General features: G+C 48.0%; 1 protein-coding gene across 2 annotated transcripts in view; it reads right to left on the bottom strand.

Annotated features, from left to right (window-relative positions):
* RAD54L2 (RAD54 like 2) overlaps window positions 1-21,690 on the bottom strand; it is a 159,134-nt gene that overhangs the window by 78,209 nt on the left and 59,235 nt on the right. For both annotated transcript variants that reach the window (XM_033926393.1, XM_033926392.1), the window contains exons 8-9: window positions 18,101-18,234; window positions 11,290-11,486 (exon numbers count right to left, since the gene is read on the bottom strand). In XM_033926393.1, the coding sequence (XP_033782284.1) occupies window positions 11,290-11,486; window positions 18,101-18,234 (331 nt within the window). The remainder of the gene's footprint in view (window positions 1-11,289; window positions 11,487-18,100; window positions 18,235-21,690) is intronic.

A 21,690-nucleotide genomic window follows, 5' to 3' on the forward strand; every position in this document is an offset into this window, starting at 1 on the left:
GGCCCATCCAGTTTGCCCATCCAAGCCATTTACTATTCCTTCCTTTCTTTCTAGAGAACCTATGTACCAAGCTTTCTTAACTCAGTTACAGTTTTCGTCTCTACCACCTCCACTACAAGGCTGTTCCATGAATTCACTACCCTTTAAGCAAAGAAGTATTTTCTCCTCATTCCACATCTCTATCATATCTCTTCTCCCCTGCCTTCCTTCCAAAGTATACATATTAAGATCTTTATGGCTGTCCCCAAATGCTTTATGACAAAGACTATACACCATTTATTTATTTTTTAATAATTTCTTTATTCATTTTTAAACTTACATCAAGTACACCATTTTAGTAGCTGCTTTCAGGACTAACTCCATCATGTTTATATATTTTTGAAGGTGTGGGCCCCAGAATTTGATAGACTGCCTGTACCATCCAAGGACCTAGGCAGCTTACAATGTTAAAAACAATAGTACACAATATGATTCTAAATGAGGCTTCAATAGAGACCTCTTATACAAAGGCATCATCACCACTTTTTTCCTACTGGCCAGTCCTCTTCCTATACACCCAAGAATCCTTCTAGCTTTTTCTACCTGTTTGGCTACCTTAAGATCACCACATATGATCACACCCATATCTCACTCCTCTTTTGGGCACAGAAGTTCTTCACTCCCTAAATTATACCATTCCCTCAGATTTTTGCAACTCAAATGCATGACCCTGCATTTTTTAGCATTACATCTTAGATGTCAAATTCGGAATGATTTCTCGAGTTTTGCTACATTGCTGAAGGAAAGGATAGTGAAATTCTTAGAATCTAATGGATTACAAGATCAGAGGCAACGTGGATTTACTAAAGGTAAATCGTGCCAAACAAATCTGACTGAGTTCTTTGACTGGGTGACCAGAGAATTGGATCGAGGACGTGTGCTAGATGTAATTTATGTAGATTTCAACAAAGCCTTTGACACGGTTCCTCTTAGGAGGCTCTTAAACAAACTCCAGGGGCTGAAGTTAGGGCCCAAAGTCGTGAACTGGATTAGAAGCTGGTTGACGGACAGACGCCAGAGGGTGGTGGTGAATGGAATTTGCTCAGAGGAGGGACAGGTGACTAGTGGAGTGCCTCAGGGATCAGTGCTGGGACCGTTTCTGTTTAATATGTTTGTGAGCAACATTGCTGAAGGGTTAGAAGGTAAGGTTAGCCTTTTCTGTGGATGATACCAAGATTTTTTTTTTTTTTTAATTTTTTTATTTTATATTTATCAAATTTTACATTTTATAAATCAAGTATCCACTTGTACAGAAAGTTGAAGAAAAGCAGAAAAATAATACTCATAGGTAAAATACATAATAATCAACTAAATAAAATAAATGTTTAGCTTAAATTCAGCTCAAGTCCTCAAAATTAGATCCAAGATGGATGAGGCGGACATATTAACAGATGCTGACGAAAATCAAATCAAATATTAGGAAAACAAAGTCCCTTAGCTGAGGAAGGATATCATTTATTCAATTGGACCTCTCTTGATTTCCCTTCATCCAGTCGAGTTCCTGCCAGAAAAGCTGTCAACTGGAATGGCTCAAAGAATACATATTTCTTCATATGGTACTGTATTACACATTTGCAAGGGTGTCGTAGGAAAAAGGTCCCTCCAAGAGATATAACACCTGGCTTCATCAAAAGAAACTCTCGCCTTCTTCTCTGGGTTTCCCGTGCCAAATCTGGGAACATTAATATTTTATGTCCAAGAAATTCTTTCATTTTATTCCTAAAGTACATTCTAAGCAACCAGTTTTTATCTGGTGCAAGGGCCACCGTGAGAAGCAATGTTGCCGGAGATGCTAGCTCTCTGTCCGAAAGTTCCAAGATTGCAGAAACATTAAGTGGTTGATTATCCTCCTGTTGTTTAGGTGGTAATTTAGTAGTTTTCATTGGTAAGTAATATACTTGAGTAAGTGGTGGTAATGTATCCTCTGGAATACCCAAAATCTCTACCATATAACGTTTCATCATATCTCTAGGTGTCACAGAGGCTATCTTAGGAAAATTAATCAAACGAAGATTATTATTACGAGAAAAGTTCTCCAAATTTTCCAATTTTCTGCGCAAACTTGTGTTATCTTTTACCATTGCTTCATTAAGCTGTTTTGATGCTTTTAACTCCTGTTGTATATTCAGAATTGAGTTCTTGGATTCATCAACTTCAACTTTTATATTTTTTATATCATTTTCTTGAAGAGTAATTTTATTTTCCAGCTGCAAAAGCTGGGGCTTAACAGACTTGGCTAGGTCAGCAACTAAATCCCAGATTGAGTCCAGTGTTACTTCTCTGGGTTTTTCAATAACATATGAAAGATTGGGAATTTGAATAGTCTCACCGGTTATCAGTTGATTCTGGCAATCCTTCTGCTGGGCTGAAATGATCCCTGATGTTTCCAAATCCTCTGTACTTCTTGGACTCACCTGAAAACTCAGGGAGTCCATCTCCACGCTCCCCTCTCTGTTTTTCCTGGCCTCCGAGGGTAGGTGCTTGCTTCCTTCCGGGAGCTCCTCCACTCGTGGGGAGCTGGTAACCTGAGGAGGTGGGGGAGGTGCCCTAGCGTCGGGGCTGAGCGTAGTCTCTAGCCCCAAGGAGATCACCTCGTTTCCGCCTCTCTGAGGCGTCTCCAGCGGGGGGGGTGCCGACGCTGCCGGGATATCCTGCATCCGACGCAGGAGCTCTTCAATATTGCCGAACGAGGGGACCGCCGAACGCCGCGAGGCTCCAGCGGCGCTGCGGCCTCTCCTCTTCGGCATTCTGAGTAAGTAACTCTTTCCTTTCTGAAAAGTTTTCAGAAAATCTCCGGCGTGCTGCTCAGCGTCCGGGACCGTCGGCCATCTTGGATCGATACCAAGATTTTTAACAGAGTGGATACCCCGAAGGAAGTGGAAAACATGAAAAAGGATCTGTAAAAGTTAGAAGAGTGGTCCAGCGTATGGCAACTAAAATTCAATGCGAAGAAGTGCAGAGTGATGCATTTGGGGGATAGAAATCCAAGGCTAAGAGGCCGATAAGCACTGATGGAGAAAGGGACCTTGGGGTGATTATGTCTGAGGATCTAAAGGCATCTAAACAGTGTGATAAGGTGGTGGTTGTAGTCAAAAGGATGCTAGGCTGTATAGAAAGAGGAGTAACCAGCAGAAGAAGGGAGGTGCTGATGCCCCTGTATAGGTCATTGGTGAGGCCGCACTTGGGAGTATTGTGTTCAGTTTTGGAGGCCGTATCTGGTGAAGGATATAAAAACACCTGAAGTGGTCCAGAGGAAGGCGATGAAAATGGTAAGGGGTTTGAACAAAAAGAAGTATGAGAAGAGACTGGAAGACCTAAATATGTAAACTCTGGAGGAGAGAGCGACAGGAGAGATATGATACAGATGTTGAAATACTTGAAAGGTATTAATATAGAACCAAATCTTTTCCAGAGAAGAGAAAATGGTAAAACTAGAGGGCATAATTTGAGATTGCAGGGAGGAAGACTCACGAGCAATGTTAGGAAATTCTTTTGCACGGAGAGGGTGGTAGATGCCTAGAATGCCCTCCCGAGGTAAGTGGTGGAGAGGAAAACGGTGATGGAATTAAAAAAAACATGGGATAAACAAAGGATGGTAAAATTATGGTCTTACCTGTTAATTTTCTTTCCTTTAGAAGCAGCAGATGAATCCAGACTAGTGGGTATAGCTCACATCGACCAGCAGGTGGAGATAGAGAACTGATTAACAGTTGGCCTTAAAGCCTGGTGTTCTTTCTGTTGATTCAGTTATGCACTTTGCCCAAGCATCCCGAAAGGAGAATGAGCCACCACAAAACTCCATTCCAGTAGAAAATGTGTCTTTCTCTTCTTAATATTATTATTTGTTGACATTTTTTTTTTTTTTTTTTTTTTTTTTTTCGCAAAGAAATAATACACTTACCAACCATAGCCTCAACTAAACCCATCAACTAACCCCCGTACACACCTACAGTGCAATTGGGGAGGGGCTCTGGATTCATCTGCTGCTTCTAAAGGAAAGAAAATTAACAGGTAAGACCATAATTTTACCTTCCATAGCAAAGCAGCAGATGAATCCAGACTAGTGGGATGTAGCAAAGCAAACTCAAACTGGGTGGGACGCAACTCCTGCCTCTGCCAGCACTGCCGCGCCAAAACTCGCCTCTGAACGGGCCGCTACATCTAACCGATAATGCTGTGAAAAAGTATTCCTCGACGACCAAGTGGCCGCCCGGCAAATCTCCTCTAAAGCCATCCCCCCGGACTCCGCCCAAGATGCCGCCAAAGCCCGAGTGGAATGAGCATGAAGGTGCTCCGGCACCTTCTTCCCTGCCAACACATACGCTGAAGCAATAGTGTCCTTGACCCAACGCGCAATGGACGCTTTAGACGCCGCCATCCCTTTGTTTTTACCCGCGAATGCCACAAAGAGATGGTCCGACCGACGAAAATCATTCGTCACTCCCAAATAATGGAGCAGCATACGGCGTACATCTAGTAGCCGTAAAGATACAAACCGTTTCCCCCAATCCTCCCTCCGGAAGGATGGAAGGAACAAACTCTGGTTCACATGAAAGGAAGAAATAACCTTCGGCAGGAAGGACGGCACCGTACGCACCGACACACCCGTTTCCGAAAAACGCAAAAAAGGGGTCTCTGCAAGAAAGCGCCTGCAGTTCCGATACTCGCCTTGCTGAAGCCATCGCCACCAAAAAAACCGTTTTCAGTGTGATATCTTTCAACGTGGCCGCTGACAGGGGCTCAAAAGGTGCCCCCTGCAACTTTCCAAGGACGAGTTTAAGATTCCAAGGTGGACAAATTCGCTTTACCGGCGGGCGGATATGGTGAACCCCCTTGAGGAAACGGACCACGTCCGGCTGCGATGCGAGAGCCGAGCGATCCACCCGGCCCCTGTAACAGGCAATGGCCGCCACTTGAACCTTTAAAGAGTTATAGGCTAACCCTTTCTCTACGCCCTCCTGCAGGAAAGCCAGAATCGCCGGCAGGGAAGCCTTGAAGGGCGCCACTCCCTGGCGACCGCACCATGCCTCAAAAATCCTCCAGACTCTCGCATAGGAGGCCGACGTCGAAAGTTTCTTGGCTTTAAGCAGGGTGGCAATCACCCGCTCGGAATAGCCCTTCTTTTTCAGCCGTGCCCGCTCAATAGCCAGGCCGTAAGACCAAAGCGGGCCGGATCTTCCATCCAAATCGGACCCTGAGACAGTAAGTCCGGAGTGACCTGGAACTTTACCCGCTCGCCGACTGAAAGCTGCATCAGATCTGCGTACCACGGCCGACGCGGCCAATCCGGAGCCACCAGGATGACTCTGCCGCGAAAACGAGAGATGCGCTGCAACACTCGACCTATCATGGGCCAAGGCGGGAACACATACAGAAGGGAATTCGGAGGCCATGGGAGAGCTAATGCGTCCACCCCCTCCGATCCCCTTTCCTTGCGTCTGCTGAAGAACCGAGGCAACTTCGCATTGTGGGACGAGGCCATGAGATCCATCTCCGGCAACCCCCACCGACGGACTAGCAGGCCGAACGCTCGAGCAGACAACTCCCACTCGCCCGGATCCAGAAGATTTCTGCTGAGAAAGTCTGCTTGCACGTTTTCGTGCCCTGCAATGTGTGCCGCCGACAGCAGCGGCACATGCCTCTCCGCCCATTGAAACAAAGTTCTTGCCTCTTCTGCCAACTGCGGACTCCGGGTGCCCCCTTGCCGATTGACATAGGCGACTGCCGTGATACTGTCCGAAAAGATCCTGGTCGGCTTGTCCTGAATCAGTGACTGAAAAGCCAGCAGCGCCAGTCTGACTGCTCTTAACTCCAACAAATTGATGGGCCACTGGGCCTCCTGGAAGGACCACATCCCCTGGACTGACGCCTGCAGGCACTGGGCCCCCCATCCCCGCAGACTGGCATCCGTGGTGACCACCACCCAGTCCGGTGTGGCCAACGGCATGCCCCTCCAAAGATGCAACTCGTGGAGCCACCACTGCATGCTGCGAGCTGCTCGACGACTCCATTGGAGACGCACATTGTAGTTCAGCGAAGCGGGGGACCAGCGAGCGAGCAGAGACTGTTGTAAGGGCCTCATGTGGCTCCGCGCCCAGGGGACCACCTCCAGAGTCGCCACCATGGAGCCTAGCACCTGAACATAATCCCAAACTCGAGGTCTGGCCGACCCGAGGAGTAGGCGAATCTGAGCCTGCAATTTCTCCCCCCGGTCTCGGGGTAGAAACACCTTCCCCAGAGCCGTGTCGAACCGCACCCCCAGATGCACCAAAGACTGCGATGGGGACAGACAACTCTTGGGAAAGTTGACAATCCACCCCAACGACTGGAGGAGAGAGATCACTCGCTGAGTAACCGCCACACTCTCCTGTCTGGACGAGGCGCGGATTAACCAGTCGTCTAGGTAAGGGTGCACCCGAATCCCTTCCTTGCGGAGAAAGGCGGCTACTACCACCATGACCTTGGAAAAGGTGCGGGGAGCCGTTGCCAAGCCAAAGGGCATTGCCCGAAACTGATAATGCTGGCCTAGAATCGCAAACCGCAGATACCGCTGATGCGGAGGCCAGATTGGAATATGTAGGTACGCTTCCTTGAGATCGAGGGACGTGAGGAACTCTCCCGGTCTTACAGCCGCAATAACCGAGCGCACCGTCTCCATCCGGAAATGGCGAACACTGAGAAATCTGTTGACCCTTTTGAGATCCAGCACCGGCCTGAAGGACCCTCCCTTCTTTGGTACAATGAAGTAAAGGGAATATATACCGCTGCCGACCTCCTCCGGGGGCACCGGTATCACTGCCCCTAGCTCGAGCAGCCCTTGAAGAGTCCTTCTGACCGCGTCTCCCTTGGCCGCCCCATTGCACGGGGACACCAAGAAAGAATCTACGACGGGAGAGGCGAACTCTAACTTGTACCCTTCTTGTATAATGTCCAACACCCACTGATCCGACGTGATCGTGGCCCACTCCGCCCGGAACTCCGAAAGCCGGCCCCCTAAGGGAAAGGCGGAGGGAGCCAAGCCCCCGTCATTGTGGATTGCGAGTGGCTGGGGTACGTGTTGACGGTCCCGAAGAGGGTCTCGTCGTACGAAAGGAACCCCTCTGCTGAAACCTCGGTCTCGAAGCAGAGGACGAACCCAATGCTGATCTGAAGAAAGGCTTACCAGACCGGGATCTTCGAACATCCCTGAAGCGCGGTCTCGACGATGAGGGCCTCACCGGGGGCCTAGCCCTATCCTCCGGTAAACGTTGAGTTTTGGTATCCCCAAAATCTTTCACCAGCTTATCTAAATCCTCTCCAAACAATAAACCCCCTTTAAAAGGGAGTCTCACCAGCCGAAGCTTAGAAGCTGCATCGGCCGCCCAATGCCGTAGCCATAAGGATCTGCGAGATACCACTGAAAGAGACATCTGCTTCGCCGACGCTCTAATCATATCATATAAGGAGTCCGCCAGATAAGCCAAGCCAGATTCCAAATCTGCCAGCTCCGAAGGGACAGAACCCCCAGACTCCATTAAAGTATCAGCCATGCCCTGCGACCACTGCAGACATGCTCGCGCCGCATAAGAGCTGCAGATTGCGGCCTGCAAGGTAACTGCCGCTACCTCAAAGGACATTTTTAAGGAAGATTCAATCTTCCTATCCTGCGCATCCTTCAATGTCACTCCCCCCTCCACCGGCAAGGTAGTCTTTTTTGTTACCGCTGCCACCAAAGCATCCACCCTGGGTAATCTAAACTTATCAAGTTCAGTCGGGTCAACCGGATACAAGAGCCGCATGGCTTTTGCCACTCTCAAACTGGAGTCTGGCGTATCCCATTGCGCCGAGATTAGCTCCTGCATGGCTTCATGCACCGGAAAAGACTTAGGGGGTCTACGCGTACCTGCCATCAGGGGATTACCCGATACCGCCGTATCTGCCTGAGAAATATTCAGCCCCTGTAAAGCCTTCGAAATTAAGGAAGAAAGTTCTTCCCTATGAAATAAACGTAGAGCGGACGGGTCATCCACCTCTTGACCCGGGGGATCCCCTGCATCCCAATCTAGGACCTCCCCCTCCTCCAAGGATTCCGGAAGAGAAAAAGGGGATCTAGGCAGAATGTCCTCTGCTTCCGCGGTCGTGATCCTGCGCTTTTTTGCTAGCAGTGACCGCCCCGGCGAGCCCACCGTGCCCTCAGCCGGCCTGCCAGTCTTACCAGGCCCCACAGCCGACGTCGAGGGCACCGGAAGGGATACCTCGACCCCCGGCACCGGCGGGACGGGCTGCGCACCCTGTAACAAAAATGCCCGGTGCAGTAGCATAACAAATTCCGGCGAAAATGAACCAAAGGGAAGGGCCACTGACCCGCCCTGAGCCGCGACGGGGAGCGGGGCCGCGACTTCCGCTGGTGCTCCCGACTCCCCCGCCGCCGCCGAACTCCCCACTGCCACGGAAGAGCCCTGCAGCTCAGACTCACCCTCGTGTTCCGGGGACATTTCCCTTGCCTCTCTGACCCGGGCAATAGCCAGCTCACAAGCCTGCAAAAAGGCATCTTCTGCCGGTGGAGCCTCACACTCGGCCGAGCAAAGGCCCGACGGTGTTCTGCGCGCCCCACAGCGCGAACACCGGCGACCTGCCTCCATTGCCAGCTTGCGTTCCAGCACGGCTTGTGTTTTCAAAAAAAAATTTTTTTTTTTTTTTTTTACACGCGGCGAACGCCGCCGACTGCCGACTCCGCCCCAACCACCCCTACACTCCGGAACGCGACACTCAAGCCCCGAGGCAGGGAAAACACTCACCAATTCGCTCCCGCGACCTCAGACGCCAGCTGGTAAGTATACTGAGATCAAATGCAAAAGACTGCAAAGCTCAGCACAAGACAGGAAGTCGACTCTTTTTTTTTTTTTTTGTACTGGAATGGAGAAAGAGAAAGACGACTCCTGCAGGACCACAAACCCCTCAATCACACGGAGGGAAGGGTGGAGCAGGGACCTGGGAGGGCCCAGGTGTACCTCCTAAAGCCGGCACCACTCAGCCAGGCACCCCTGTCCTACTGAAGAGACTGAGTCTCAACAGAGGAAGTCCACCGAACACCAATATCTCCGGCAGTATCCAGAATCTAGGAGCTAGAGGGCTAGCTCAGACCCTGCTGGGAGATAGAGCAAAACTGAATCAACAGAAAGAACACCAGGCTTTAAGGCCAACTGTTAATCAGTTCTCTATCTCCACCTGCTGGTCGATGTGAGCTATACCCACTAGTCTGGATTCATCTGCTGCTTTGCTATGGAACTCTAATTAGAAAACAAAAGATGTAAATTAAAGAACTAAGGCCAGTACTGGACAGACTTGCACAGTGATTGGGTATAGAATGAGCTGGGGAGGGCATCAATGGGAGGTCCACTAACTTGGAACATGAGGATGTTACTTGCCAGACTTATAGTAGATATCTTGCAAACAGGATGGTTGGATAGGCTGGAGAGTTTGGACGGCAACATCAGCATTTGGAACCTAGGTCAATACCATATGGACTTTACAGTCTATTTTCCAGAAATCTCAAAGAATAGGCAAGTTAATTTAATCATTAATTTTTAATGGGTATAACTAATGGGCAGACTGGATGGACCGTTCATGTCTTTATCTGCCATCATTTACTATGTTACTAAGGCCCCTCCCAGGGGAGGGGCCTTAGGTTTCTGAGCCAATGAAGGTTTTAGGCTACTCCCAGTGTATCCCAGAATGTACTGGGCAGGAGGCCTATAGCCCCAACCAGAGGAAGGGCCTCAGGCCCATCCCTGTGCATCCCAGGATGTACCAAGAAGGGGAAGGCTCGCCATTTTGGAGAGGCGGGCCAGAGGGACTGGGTATCCCTCCTGCTGTCTTCTTTAAATAAAAGGTATGGGGATGAGTTGGGGGTGTGGGGGATGCTGTGGAGGTGAGGGGGGTTGAGGCAGGAGAGAGTGAGAATCCCTCCTGCTGATTTTTTTTTTCTAAGTATGAGGAGTAGGGAAGGGGAAGAGGTCCTGGCATGGGGTGGTTGACTCCGCGGGAGGAGCTTCCCTATGGCAGGAGGGAGTGGGCATCCCGCCTGCCAATTTTTTCAAAGTTCGGGGGAGGGGTTTCACAGCATGGGGGTGTTTGCGGTGGCAGGAAGGAGTGGGCATCCCTCCTACCTTTATTTTTGTTACGGGGTGTCAGCTGGTAGGCATCGGTAGAGTCAGAGAATGTAGGAACGCACAGAAAAACACGCAGTGAGACATTTGGAACATCGGGTCGGAAAATTAGGTTGTCGCTAAACCAGCAAAACTGGTTTAGTGATGATCATTAAAACGATCAGACAATTTTGTGTATCTGGCCCATAGTCAGATGCCTATCTATATAGTGACTCACTATTTTGTCCACTGTGTCTGTCATAATTAGATTGTAAGCTATTTCGAGCAGAGACTGTCTCTTGCATGTTTAATGGACAGCGCTGTGTGCAGCTGGTAGCACTATAGAAATAATAAATACAGTAGTAGTACATACCCTAAACTATTTCTTTGGAAACAATTTTTCTGATCCCTCCCTTCCAAAATCTTTCTACCCAATAGATCAACATGGCCTTACACTTGTCCATGGTCAGAATCAATCTTTATGGCCTACTCCAGATTTTCCCAAACAGTGGGTTGGGACCCCAAATAAGGTCACAAAACCCTGCCTTGGGGGGTCATGACCTAAGTGGACTCTCAATGGATGCATCATTATTCTACACCTCCAGGGGGTCAGTCACAGCCAGAAAATGATTAGAAGCAGGTCTATGTTTATAATAGAGGTGACAGGCATGCAAATCTGCCGAATGGAAATTCATTAGGGATATCTTGAACCCCCGACTGGCTGGGGGGGGGTCTCCCAGGACAGGTTTAAGAACCCAATCCACCTGTCCTCATCCCTGGTAAGAAAGGGCACAGAGAGGCAACCTAGTCAGACTCATTAGATGGATTTGGAGGTTGGTTCTAACAGCAGTAACATTTGTTTTTCTCCTCAATAAGGTTGGTAACCCCTCTTAATTGAGGACTAATGCCAAAGAAAATGTTTGTAAATAAGGTTAGGTTGTGGATAACTGTCAATATAATTTGCCGATACGATTATTAGTAGAGACATTTTGTTTATATTCATGGCTTTGCTGTACAAGTTTGTTTGCTTGTTTTGTCATTTAAATATCTGAATAAAGAGATGAGTGAGTGTATATAGTATCACATGATATGAGACAGCTGTCCTCCAGTATATATTTTGTACCTTTTAAAAGTTCCTGTTGCCGGTCTTCTTCATCCAAGTCGATAATCACTGGACCCGCCTGTTTCTTTGTCTTTTTCTTCCTTCCAGTTGTAAATGACTTCTTGAGCGAGAGCAGGCGGTACATCTCGTAACCCATCAACAACACACCACCATCAGTTACCCAGTCATTCACCACCTTGGCTCGGGCAGCTGTTGTCCTGTGAATACACAGGTAGCAATAAGAAGTCAGATTTTTCCTCAAAAAAGCATTTTATTAAAAAAAATCTATCTAGTTTTTCTATTTAACATACACAATAGTCCAAAAGTTATTCATCGTGCAATAAGGATTAGAAACATAGTAACATGATAGCAGATAAAGACCAAATGGTCCATCTAGTCTGCTCATCTTCAGCATCCACTATCTCCTCCTCTCCCTAACAGATCCCACATTTCCTTGAATTCAGACATAGTCTTTGTCTCCATCACCTCTAATGGGAGACAATTCCAAACATCTACCACCCTTTCTGTAAAAAAAAAGTATTTCCTAGTATTGGAGTATCTGAGAATCTGTGGGTCACTTTGAGGAAATTGCCTAAACCAATTTCTGTTCTCTTATCAGTATTTGAAGGGCTCTGAGCCATTACAATTTCCTTACAAAAAAAAGCTTGGGAAACAGATTTGGGACTTAGTTTTACAGAGAGGGAGTGGTCCCAGGTATGTTTAGAAGTTAGTAAGGCCTTCACAGAAGGTGTTAACTCGGTGGTATGTCTGAAAAAAAGTGTACTTGTTGGAAATGTGGTCTGAGTCCAGGCTCTTTCCTACATATCTGGTGGGAGTGCCAGGTTTTACATATTTTTGGGGAAAAAAGTGTTAAGCTGTTTGTCTCAATTAGTGCAACTTCAAGTACAATTTAACCCACAGGGCTTTTTATTGGGAATGTATAATGTAAGCCAATATACTTGGCAAAGTGTTTGATAGCTCAGCATTGGCGTGCGGTAGCACCTCCATCTTACGCAGACTGGACATTAAAATTACAAACTGAGTTCCCTGGAGCGTTCGGTTTGCTAGGAACCATGGTTATGATGATCATCAAAAATGGACCTGTACTTTGATAATGGATAAAGTGTCTTCTCTTTCATGAGTTTATCTGTCTGGGGGGGGCGGGGCGGGGGGTTAATGGGTGTTATGGGAGGTTTCCTGAAGAATCAACAGGAAGACCTCTGTGGTTAGGTCTGTGGTACAAAAGGGCTATTACCGTATTTTCACGCATATAACGCGCGCGTTATACGCGTTTTTACCTACCGCGCATACCCCTCGCGCGTTATATGCGTGAGCGCGGTATACCAAAGTTTTAAAACATAGTTCCCACCCCGCCCGACACCCGATTCACCCCCCCAGCAGGACCGCTCGCACCCCCACCCCGAACGACCGCTCGCACGCGCTCCCACCCGCACCCGCATCCACGATCGGAGCAAGAGGGAGCTCAAGCCCTCTTGCCCGGCCGACTCCCCGACGTCCGATACATCCCCCCCCCCCCGGCAGGACCACTCGCACCCCCACCCCGAACGACCGCTCGCACGCGCTCCCACCCACACCCGCATCCACGATCGGAGCAAGAGGGAGCCCAAGCCCTCTTGCCCGGCCGACTCCCCGACGTCCGATACATCCCCCCCCCCGGCAGGACCACTCGCACCCCCACCCCGAAGGACCGCCGACTCCCCAACAATATCGGGCCAGGAGGGAGCCCAAATCCTCCTGGCCACGGCGACCCCCTAACCCCACCCCGCACTACATTACGGGCAGGAGGGATCCCAGGCCCTCCTGCCCTCGACGCAAACCCCCCTCCCCCCCACGCCCCTCCGACCGCCCCCCAGCCGACCCGCGATCCCCCTGGCGACCCCCACGACCCCCCCACCCCCCTTCCCCGTACCTTTGGTAGTTGGGCCAGAAGGGAGCCCACACCCTCCTGGCCACGGCGACCCCCTAACCCCACCCCGCACTACATTACGGGCAGGAGGGATCCCAGGCCCTCCTGCCCTCGACGCAAACCCCCCTCCCCCCCAAGAACCTCCGACCGCCCCCCAGCCGACCCGCGATCCCCCTGGCGACCCCCACGACCCCCCCACCCCCCTTCCCCGTACCTTTAGTAGTTGGCCGGACAGACGGGAGCCAAACCCTCAGGTGGGACCTAAGGCTCCAGGGCCTATTCTGATTGGCCCACGCGCCTTAGGCCCCACCAGTAGGCGGAGCTTTAGGATGGATGGGCCAATCCGGCCTCATTCCTTCGTTGGCTGCCTGCCGGACAGGCGGGTTTGGCTCCCGTCTGTCCGGCCAACTACTAAAGGTACGGGGAAGGGGGGTGGGGGGGTCGTGGGGGTCGCCAGGGGGATCGCGGGTCGGCTGGGGGGCGGTCGGAGGTTCTTGGGGGGGAGGGGGGTTTGCGTCGAGGGCAGGAGGGCCTGGGATCCCTCCTGCCCGTAATGTAGTGCGGGGTGGGGTTAGGGGGTCGCCGTGGCCAGGAGGGTTTGGGCTCCCTTCTGGCCCAACTACCAAAGGTACGGGGAAGGGGGGTGGGGGGGTCGTGGGGGTCGCCAGGGGGATCGCGGGTCGGCTGGGGGGCGGTCGGAGGGTCTTGGGGGGGAGGGGGGTTTGCGTCGAGGGCAGGAGGGCCTGGGATCCCTCCTGCCCGTAATGTAGTGCGGGGTGGGGTTAGGGGGTCGCCGTGGCCAGGAGGATTTGGGCTCCCTCCTGGCCCGATATTGTTGGGGAGTCGGCGGTCCTTCGGGGGGGGGGGGAGGGATGTATCGGACGTCGGGGGGGGGCATCAGGCTTTGAGGATGGGGACAGACCTTCAAGGGGGGACAGTGCACGGAAGTCAGGGGGGGTGAACGGAGAGTCGGGACAGCGCACGGAAAGTCAGGGCGGGCGAAAGGAGCGTCGGGCAGCATGCGCGGTATACCCGTGAGCGCGGTATATCAAAGTTTTTGTGCAAATCATCGTATATTCGTGTGCGCGTTTTATACGGGTGCGTGTTATTTGCGTGAAAATACGGTACACTTTATGGAAGTTACGCACCATAACACCGTATTTTGAGTTTTCTGCTTTCAAACTCCTAGTTCAATCACTGTTGCCGAGTCTCCTTGATTATTGCAACATTGTTTACCTGACAAGTATTAAGAAAGACACGGCCAGACTTAGATTGATCTATGACCTGAAAAAGTATGACCATGTGACGTCGTTTTATTGCGAGTTGCATTAGCGCCTGATGGAAGCTCACTTTTGTTTAAATTGGGTTGTCTTTGCTATAAGGTTGTGTATGGTACTGCTCTGATCTATATGGCCAATAGATTTCTTATAGCATCTTATAAATATAGTAGAAGATCTCATGCCCTGTTCATTTTTCCATCTTTTCAGGGTTGTAAAAGCAAGAAATTTCTTGATCATACACTAGCATTTCAGGCAGCTTCCTATGATAAAGAATTTCGATCGTTGTTTTTTACAGCCAGTTGAAAGCTTATCTCTTCTCAAAATACCTGGCCAAATAGTTCTATTGTGTTCTCTTTATTTATAATCTTTTGTAAACCGCGTCAAACTTACAGTTACGCGGTTAAGAAGCACGATGTTATATTATGTGAGTGGGTGATAGAGGGGGGTGGTAAAGGGGGGTAGGTTTGGTGGGAGTTGGTCCTCGATGGGCTTTGAATTGTTCATGAACAGATTACTTGCTGTTTGTTTTCATTGCGCAATGTTACTGAAGCTGATGGTTTGGTGTTTGGTTTTCTATATTGTCCTGCCTTCATTTTGACATGTGTTGTATATCATAAAAACTTCAATAAACATTTTTTTAAAAGTATTTCTTTAGATTACTCCTGAGCCTATCACCTCTTAACTTCATTCTGGAGTTCCCTTTCAACTGAAAGAGATTCACCTCATGCACATTTATGCCATATGGATATTTAAACATCTTTATAATATCTCTCCTCTCCCGCCTTTCCTCCAAAGTATACATATTGAGATCTTTAAGTTTGTTCCCTACACCTTATGATGTAGACTATCAACCATTTTAGTTGCCTTCCTCTGGACCAACTCCATCCTGTTTATATTTTTTGAAAGTATGGTCTCCAGAACTGTATAACTAGAAAAAGTAGCCCTACAGAGTACAGTGATACCTCGGAATCCGAACACCCCAGAACTCGAACGTTTTGGAATCCAAACTTTTTTTTGCAGTTAATTTTGCCCCAGAATCCGAACTCTGCTTTGGAATCCGAACACCCTGCACATTGTGGCCCTGATTCTGCAAAGTGCTCCCGATTGTAGGCAGCTGTAGGCGTTCTACAGCTGTCTAATCAGCCAATCGGGAGGCACTTTTTCTAAAAAAATAAAAAATGCTCCCCAGGCATAGCAGACGCGGCTATGGCCGCCAGTCTCCCCTCCCCGACGATCGCAGCAGGAGGGTGCTCAACCCCTCCTGCCGGACCCCCCCTAAATGAAAGCCCCCACCCCGGAACCCCTCCTTGGGCTTACCTCCAATTTGGCCAGATGGCAACTCGCACCGTCCAGTCAACAGGTCCGCCTCCGTCCAAATGAGGCGGGCCCGCCCCTCCAATGCCCAACCCACAGGATCCTAAGGCCTGATTGGTCCAGGTGCCTAAGGCCCCTCCCATTATAGGAGGGGCCTTAGGTGCTTGGGCCAATCAGGCCCTAGGATCCTGTGGGTTGGGCAGTAGAGGGGCGGGCCTGTTGGCTGGACGGTGTGAATTGCCGTCCGGCCAAATTAGAGGTAAGCCCAAGGAAGGGTTCCAAGGTGGGGGGCGTTCATTGGGGGGGTTCCGGCAGGAGGGGTTGGGTACCCTCCTGCCGGCGATCTTAGAGGGGGCTGTTGGGGGGGGTCTGGCAGGAGGGGTTAGGCACCCTCCTGCCAGCGATATTCAGGGGGTGGGTTCTGTCGGCAGGAAGGGTTGAGCACCTTCCTGCCAGTGATCTTAGGGGAAGCCGTTGGGGGGTCTGGCAGAAGGGGTTGGGTACCCTCCTGCTGGCCATCTTATGGGGGGCCATTGGGGGGTCCAGCAAGAGGGGTTGGGCACCCTCCTGCCGCGATCGTCGGAGGGGGGGTTGGGGAGGGGAGACTGGTGGCTGTAGCCGCGTTCGCTATGCCTGGGAAGCATTTTTTTTTTTTTTTTGAAAACTGCCTCCTGATTGGCTGATTAGACAGCTGTAGGACGCCTACAATTGCAGAATCAGAGCCACAATGTGCAGGGTGTTCGAATTCCAAAGCAGAGTTCAGATTCTGGGGCAAAATTTATTACAAAAAAGGTTTGGATTTCAAAACGTTCGAGTTCTGGGGCGTTCAGATTTCAAGGTACCACTGTACTCTGTAGGGCTACTTTTTCTAGTTATACAGTTCTGGAAACCACACTTTCAAAAAATATAAACATCTGTCCTCATCTGTCCCGGTAGGCTCGCACAAAACTGTTCACCTCTCAGAACCGCAATACCTAGAAGCCAGACTAAATAACCATACGCCCCGATATGCTCTGTGCTCGAGCCAAGAGTCCTTACTACAAATACCTTCCTTCAAAGACATCAAATAAAAAAGCACCAGGGCAAGAATGTTCTCAGTAATGGCCTCGACGTGGTGGAATGCCCTACCAAAGGAATTAAAGTTAGAAAAGAACACCGGAAAATTCAAGAAAGGAATAAAGACTATCCTTTTCTCAAACTACTTCAACTGAAACTATGAAGTTGACAGAGAAAGGAAACTAGATCTTTCAGGGATGCATGTAAATAGATTATATTTAGATGAAATGGCCAAGCTCCTTAAGAGGTATGTAAAAAAAAAAAAGTGCATAGTGTATCTGTAATAGTAAACCTAGTAGTACATGTGTACATACATAGGACAACTGATTTGGTATAAACATGTGCATATAAGTAGGATGATGGATTATTGGCATAACCATGCCCGTATTAATAATTCTGTAACACCACCACAGAGCTCTGTGTATTTCTGTGTAGAGCCCATGCATTGTAACACCTCACAATTCCTTATGGTAACATCTCTACAGAAGCTAATATATCGTAACACCTTTATAGAAGATCATGTAGTGTAGTGCTTTTGCAGAGGCTCAAGTAAACCGCTCTGAATTGACTCCCCAGTCGTTAGAAGCGGTATAGAAGCTCTCAATAATCATAATGTACCTGGGGCAGTGGGGGGATTAAGTGACTTGCCTGAAGTTACAAAGAGCAGCACGAGATGTAAACCCACAACCTCTGAGTGCCGAGGCTGTAGCTTTAACCACTGCGCCACACTCAGGTGGGCACAGGTCCATCCAGCAGTGGCACAGCAGTGATGTAGCTGGCAGTGATCCCCAAGTCCTGCTAACTGAAGACTCCAGGCATCTCTCATTCCAGGAGTTTGAGGGGGTCATTTAACGCCACTCCCCTGACCCTCCGACATCTTTAAATCCTTTAGATTTTTGCTGGCAGCACTGCATCAGAGGGAAGGCTTGGAGCCAGCATAAGCAAAGGGAATGAGTTGCTGTTTGCTACTAGCGAAGACCGAAATGATTTAAAAGTACCAGTTGTGGGGGGGAAGGGGGAGAGGAAGTGAAATTAAAGTGATTCCCCTGATTGCTGTAGTGGGGAGGGAGAATGCCATTTGTAGGGGGGGGGAGGTGGAGGGTTGGGTCGTCGGACTCATCCACTTTGGGCTCAGGCCTGCCCAAAATTGGGTGTCTGGCTATAGGCTCCTACTGCACAACAGGAGAGAGGAATCAAGATGGAAAGGGACTCTCAAACAAGAAGAATGTTAGCAGATAAAGTTAAGAATACCTACTTGTGCTCATCATTCAGGATGTGGACCTTGAAGAATCGCGGCTGAATCTCTTCTTGGTTATTATCAGCAGGAAGGGCTTCAACTTGTGGAAGCCATATATTAAATTCTGCTAGCCAGTTCTGCAGCGTGTTCACCTGAGGCACAAATAAGGCACAAAGCAAAGGTAAACAGTGGAAGATTCTTAGCATCAGGAAACTAGAACAGGCTGAAGCAAGTAGAAAAAGACAGATTAGTATTTTGAGAATTATTCCCAGCAGTATGTTTAGGATAGGGATGGAAAACAACATACATAGATTGAACATTCAAATCAGAATATGTTTTCCAGTAAGTTTGAAAAATTTCCCCTGTCACTCTTTAAACGACAAGAATCTTTATAAAAGAATGCATCTTTTATTTGGAAAAATGAGTTTGGAGAGAGTTCTGTAGCACAGATCATGTCCTATACTCCTCTCCAACTCTGCTCTCTTTGCCAGAGGCACTAGTCTAGGTATATCATGAAGAGATTTTTGATTGGTTGGGGGGAAGGGGTTTGTCATTTTTCAGGATGATTTGATTTCCTCTTTGTTTCTGCAGCGTCCCTTGGCATTTGTTATATTCTACATAGTAAAGGATAGCAGATAAAGACCTGAATGGTCCATCCAGTCTGTCCTGTAATCACATGCATTATCATTTCATGATTAACTTTAAATGTCTTTTTTCTTTGTTGTTTCTGGGCCATAGACCTTAGAGGTCTACTAGAGAATGACATGGGGACAAATTTCCCCATCCCTTTCCCGTGAGTTTTGTCGCTGTCCCTGTAAGCTCTGCCTCAACCGCACAAGCATCGGATGCTTATGATTTTAAAGTGTTTGAGGCTTGTGCAGATGAGGACGGAAATTGTAGGAACAAGAAAAGAACTCACGGGGATGGGAAAATGAGTTCCCGCGGGGACGGGGAAAAATATGTCCCGGTGTCATTCTCTAGTTCCAACTATTGGAGCTGCTGTTGAAGCTCACTCCAGCCTATCCAAACCATCTCCTTTGCTGGATTCAGACTGTGAAAGTTTGCTCATTCATATTCTAATTAGCGATTCTCTGTGTTCATCCCACGCTTTGTTGAATTCCATCACCACCTCCCTCGGGAGGGCATTCCAGGCATCCACCACCCTCTCTATGAAAAATAATTTCCTAATATTACTATTAAGTCTACCACCCTTCAACCTCAATTTATGTCCTCTAGTTTTAGCAATTCCCCTGAGATGGAGCCTCGCCAGAATCGCATGAACAGTAGAGGCCATGTGGCCCAGAACCATCATTCGCCTGACAGAGATTGGCTGGAGCTGGTTTACTTGACGACAGAGCTGGAGTAAAGTGTCTTGAAGATCCTGTGGAAGGAACGCCCTCATTTGAGTGGTGTCGAGAAAAGCCCCAATGAACTGAAGCCTTTGAGACGGATGAAGCTATGACTTGGGGAAGTTGATATCGAATCCCAAGTTCTGAAGGAACAAGATGGTGCGATTCATCGCTAGAACAACATTGTGACAGGAAGGATCTTTTATGAGCCAGTTGTCCAGGTAGGGAAAGACTTGAAGACCCTGAGACCTCAAGGCCACTGCCATCACAACCAGGCACTTCGTGAAGACTCTGGGAGAAGATGCCAGGCCGAATGATAGGATCTGTATTGGTAATGGTGATGTGCCACTTGGAATCTGAGATATTTCCAGGAAGCTGGGTGAATCAAGATATGAGTTTAGGCTGCCCTGAGTTCTCGTGAGTCTCTGAGCATTTTTTCTTTGCAAACAGAAGACGCCTTGTTTGTGAAATTAGAGTTTTGCTTTTCCCTCTGTAAAGGTTGTTTTTATAAGAGATTTTTCAGTAGAATTATGGCTTACCAAGCTGCTCTTTCGGATAAGAGCTTTAGTAAGTTGATTTTCAGGTCTTATTCCGATTTTAACTTCAGGAAATTGTTTTAAAAAACCTATCCTTTTTTTTTTTACAAAAAAACAACTTTTAGCAACTGAATTGTTATATTCTGCCTTTGCACAGTCTTCTTTATTTGTAAACCGCACAGAGCTGCGAGGTTGTAGCGGTATACAAGAGTACTGTTATGTTATACAGAAGACGCGGCAGCATGCAGGATATCGGCAGACAGGAGGTACAAAGTACAAGGCAGGGAGGGGGGCAGGGTGAAGAGCTGGATCCTGTTTGCTTTTTTGGCCGCCCACATTGGGCAGAAGGTTTCATTGTATTGTCTACGATAACACCCAGATCCTTTTCTTAGGCGCTAACCCCCAAGGTGGACCCTAGCATCTGGTAATTGTAATTTGGGTTATTCCTCCCAATGTACATCACTTTGCAATTGTCCACATTCAATTTCATCTACCACTGGAGAAGTAGCCTAGTGGTTAAAACTGCTGCCTCAGCAGGTTGTGCCTCTCCTTATGACCCTGACAACGTCATTTAACCCTCCCATTGCTCCAGATACCATAGCTAGATTGTGAGCCTACCGGGACCGATAGGGAAAATATTTAACAGTACCTGGTTAGCCACTCAAATGGCTTCACTGAGAGGCATTATATCAAATACAAATGTAAAACATATTTTCTCATGGTCCTCCCTCCTTGTTATTGCGGGCTTGAGCTCTGACAATATTTGATTGTTTTGCCTAGGCTTTTCTTCCTCCTTCTCAAAGTTTATTTTCCAATATTACAAAGCTTTTCTATACAAGTTTTTTGGCTTGTTTAATTTGTTAAATTCATAAATAAATAAAATTAAACATTTCATCTGGATCTGCTTTGTTAGGGGGTCCTGCTCAAAGCAAGCTGTCAGTCTCTGTATGTCTAAACTCTATGACTCAACCTCTACCAGCAATGATAAAACAGTGGAGATGACCTTAGGTGTATATATATATATATTTATTAAACCGTCGGTTCAATACCCGACAGAATTGTTTTTGGCCCTACAGCCTGCGTGAGAAGTCTCAAACATAACATACATAGACAAATGATTAAAATAAGAATCATCAAAATAGAAGAAATAATTTAGCCATCTATAAAATCCAAATGAGTGAAATATTATAATAGATGATATGAAGCAGAGCTAGAGGATCTCAGCTCACTTCCTTAGGCATATTAGAGATGGTTCTGAGTGCCTTCTGAGGCTTTTTTCCTTCACCCAGATTTTCTCTGTGCATATTAGTACATATATTCCAATTTACTGAAGTGTGGTTTAGCGTATCTTACAATAATAAAAAATGTTACATTAAAAACAAATCTTGATGGACATCTATATAGCTTTTCCAGCATTATGAATAGGTCTATTACGTAAAATCAAAAGTACAAACAGAATCAACCTCATAAAAATAGTAACCCATAAGGACTTAATCCAAATTTATTGACAACAGAAAACCTCAAAATGATCTTGGAGTCTAAAAAAATTCAAGGGCTACATACCAAGAATTGTTCTATTGGAACAATACACCTTTGAAGTCAATGCAATAATGAACATACCTGTAAGAACAATGAGACTAGATTTGGAATCAAGGAAATAAACCAACAGAATAAAGCCAAAAGATAAGAAAAAAAAGGCTATATATTTATTATTGTCCATCAA

The sequence above is a fragment of the Geotrypetes seraphini genome, chromosome 17 (assembly GCF_902459505.1).
Source record: "Geotrypetes seraphini chromosome 17, aGeoSer1.1, whole genome shotgun sequence".
NCBI lineage: Eukaryota > Metazoa > Chordata > Amphibia > Gymnophiona > Dermophiidae > Geotrypetes > Geotrypetes seraphini.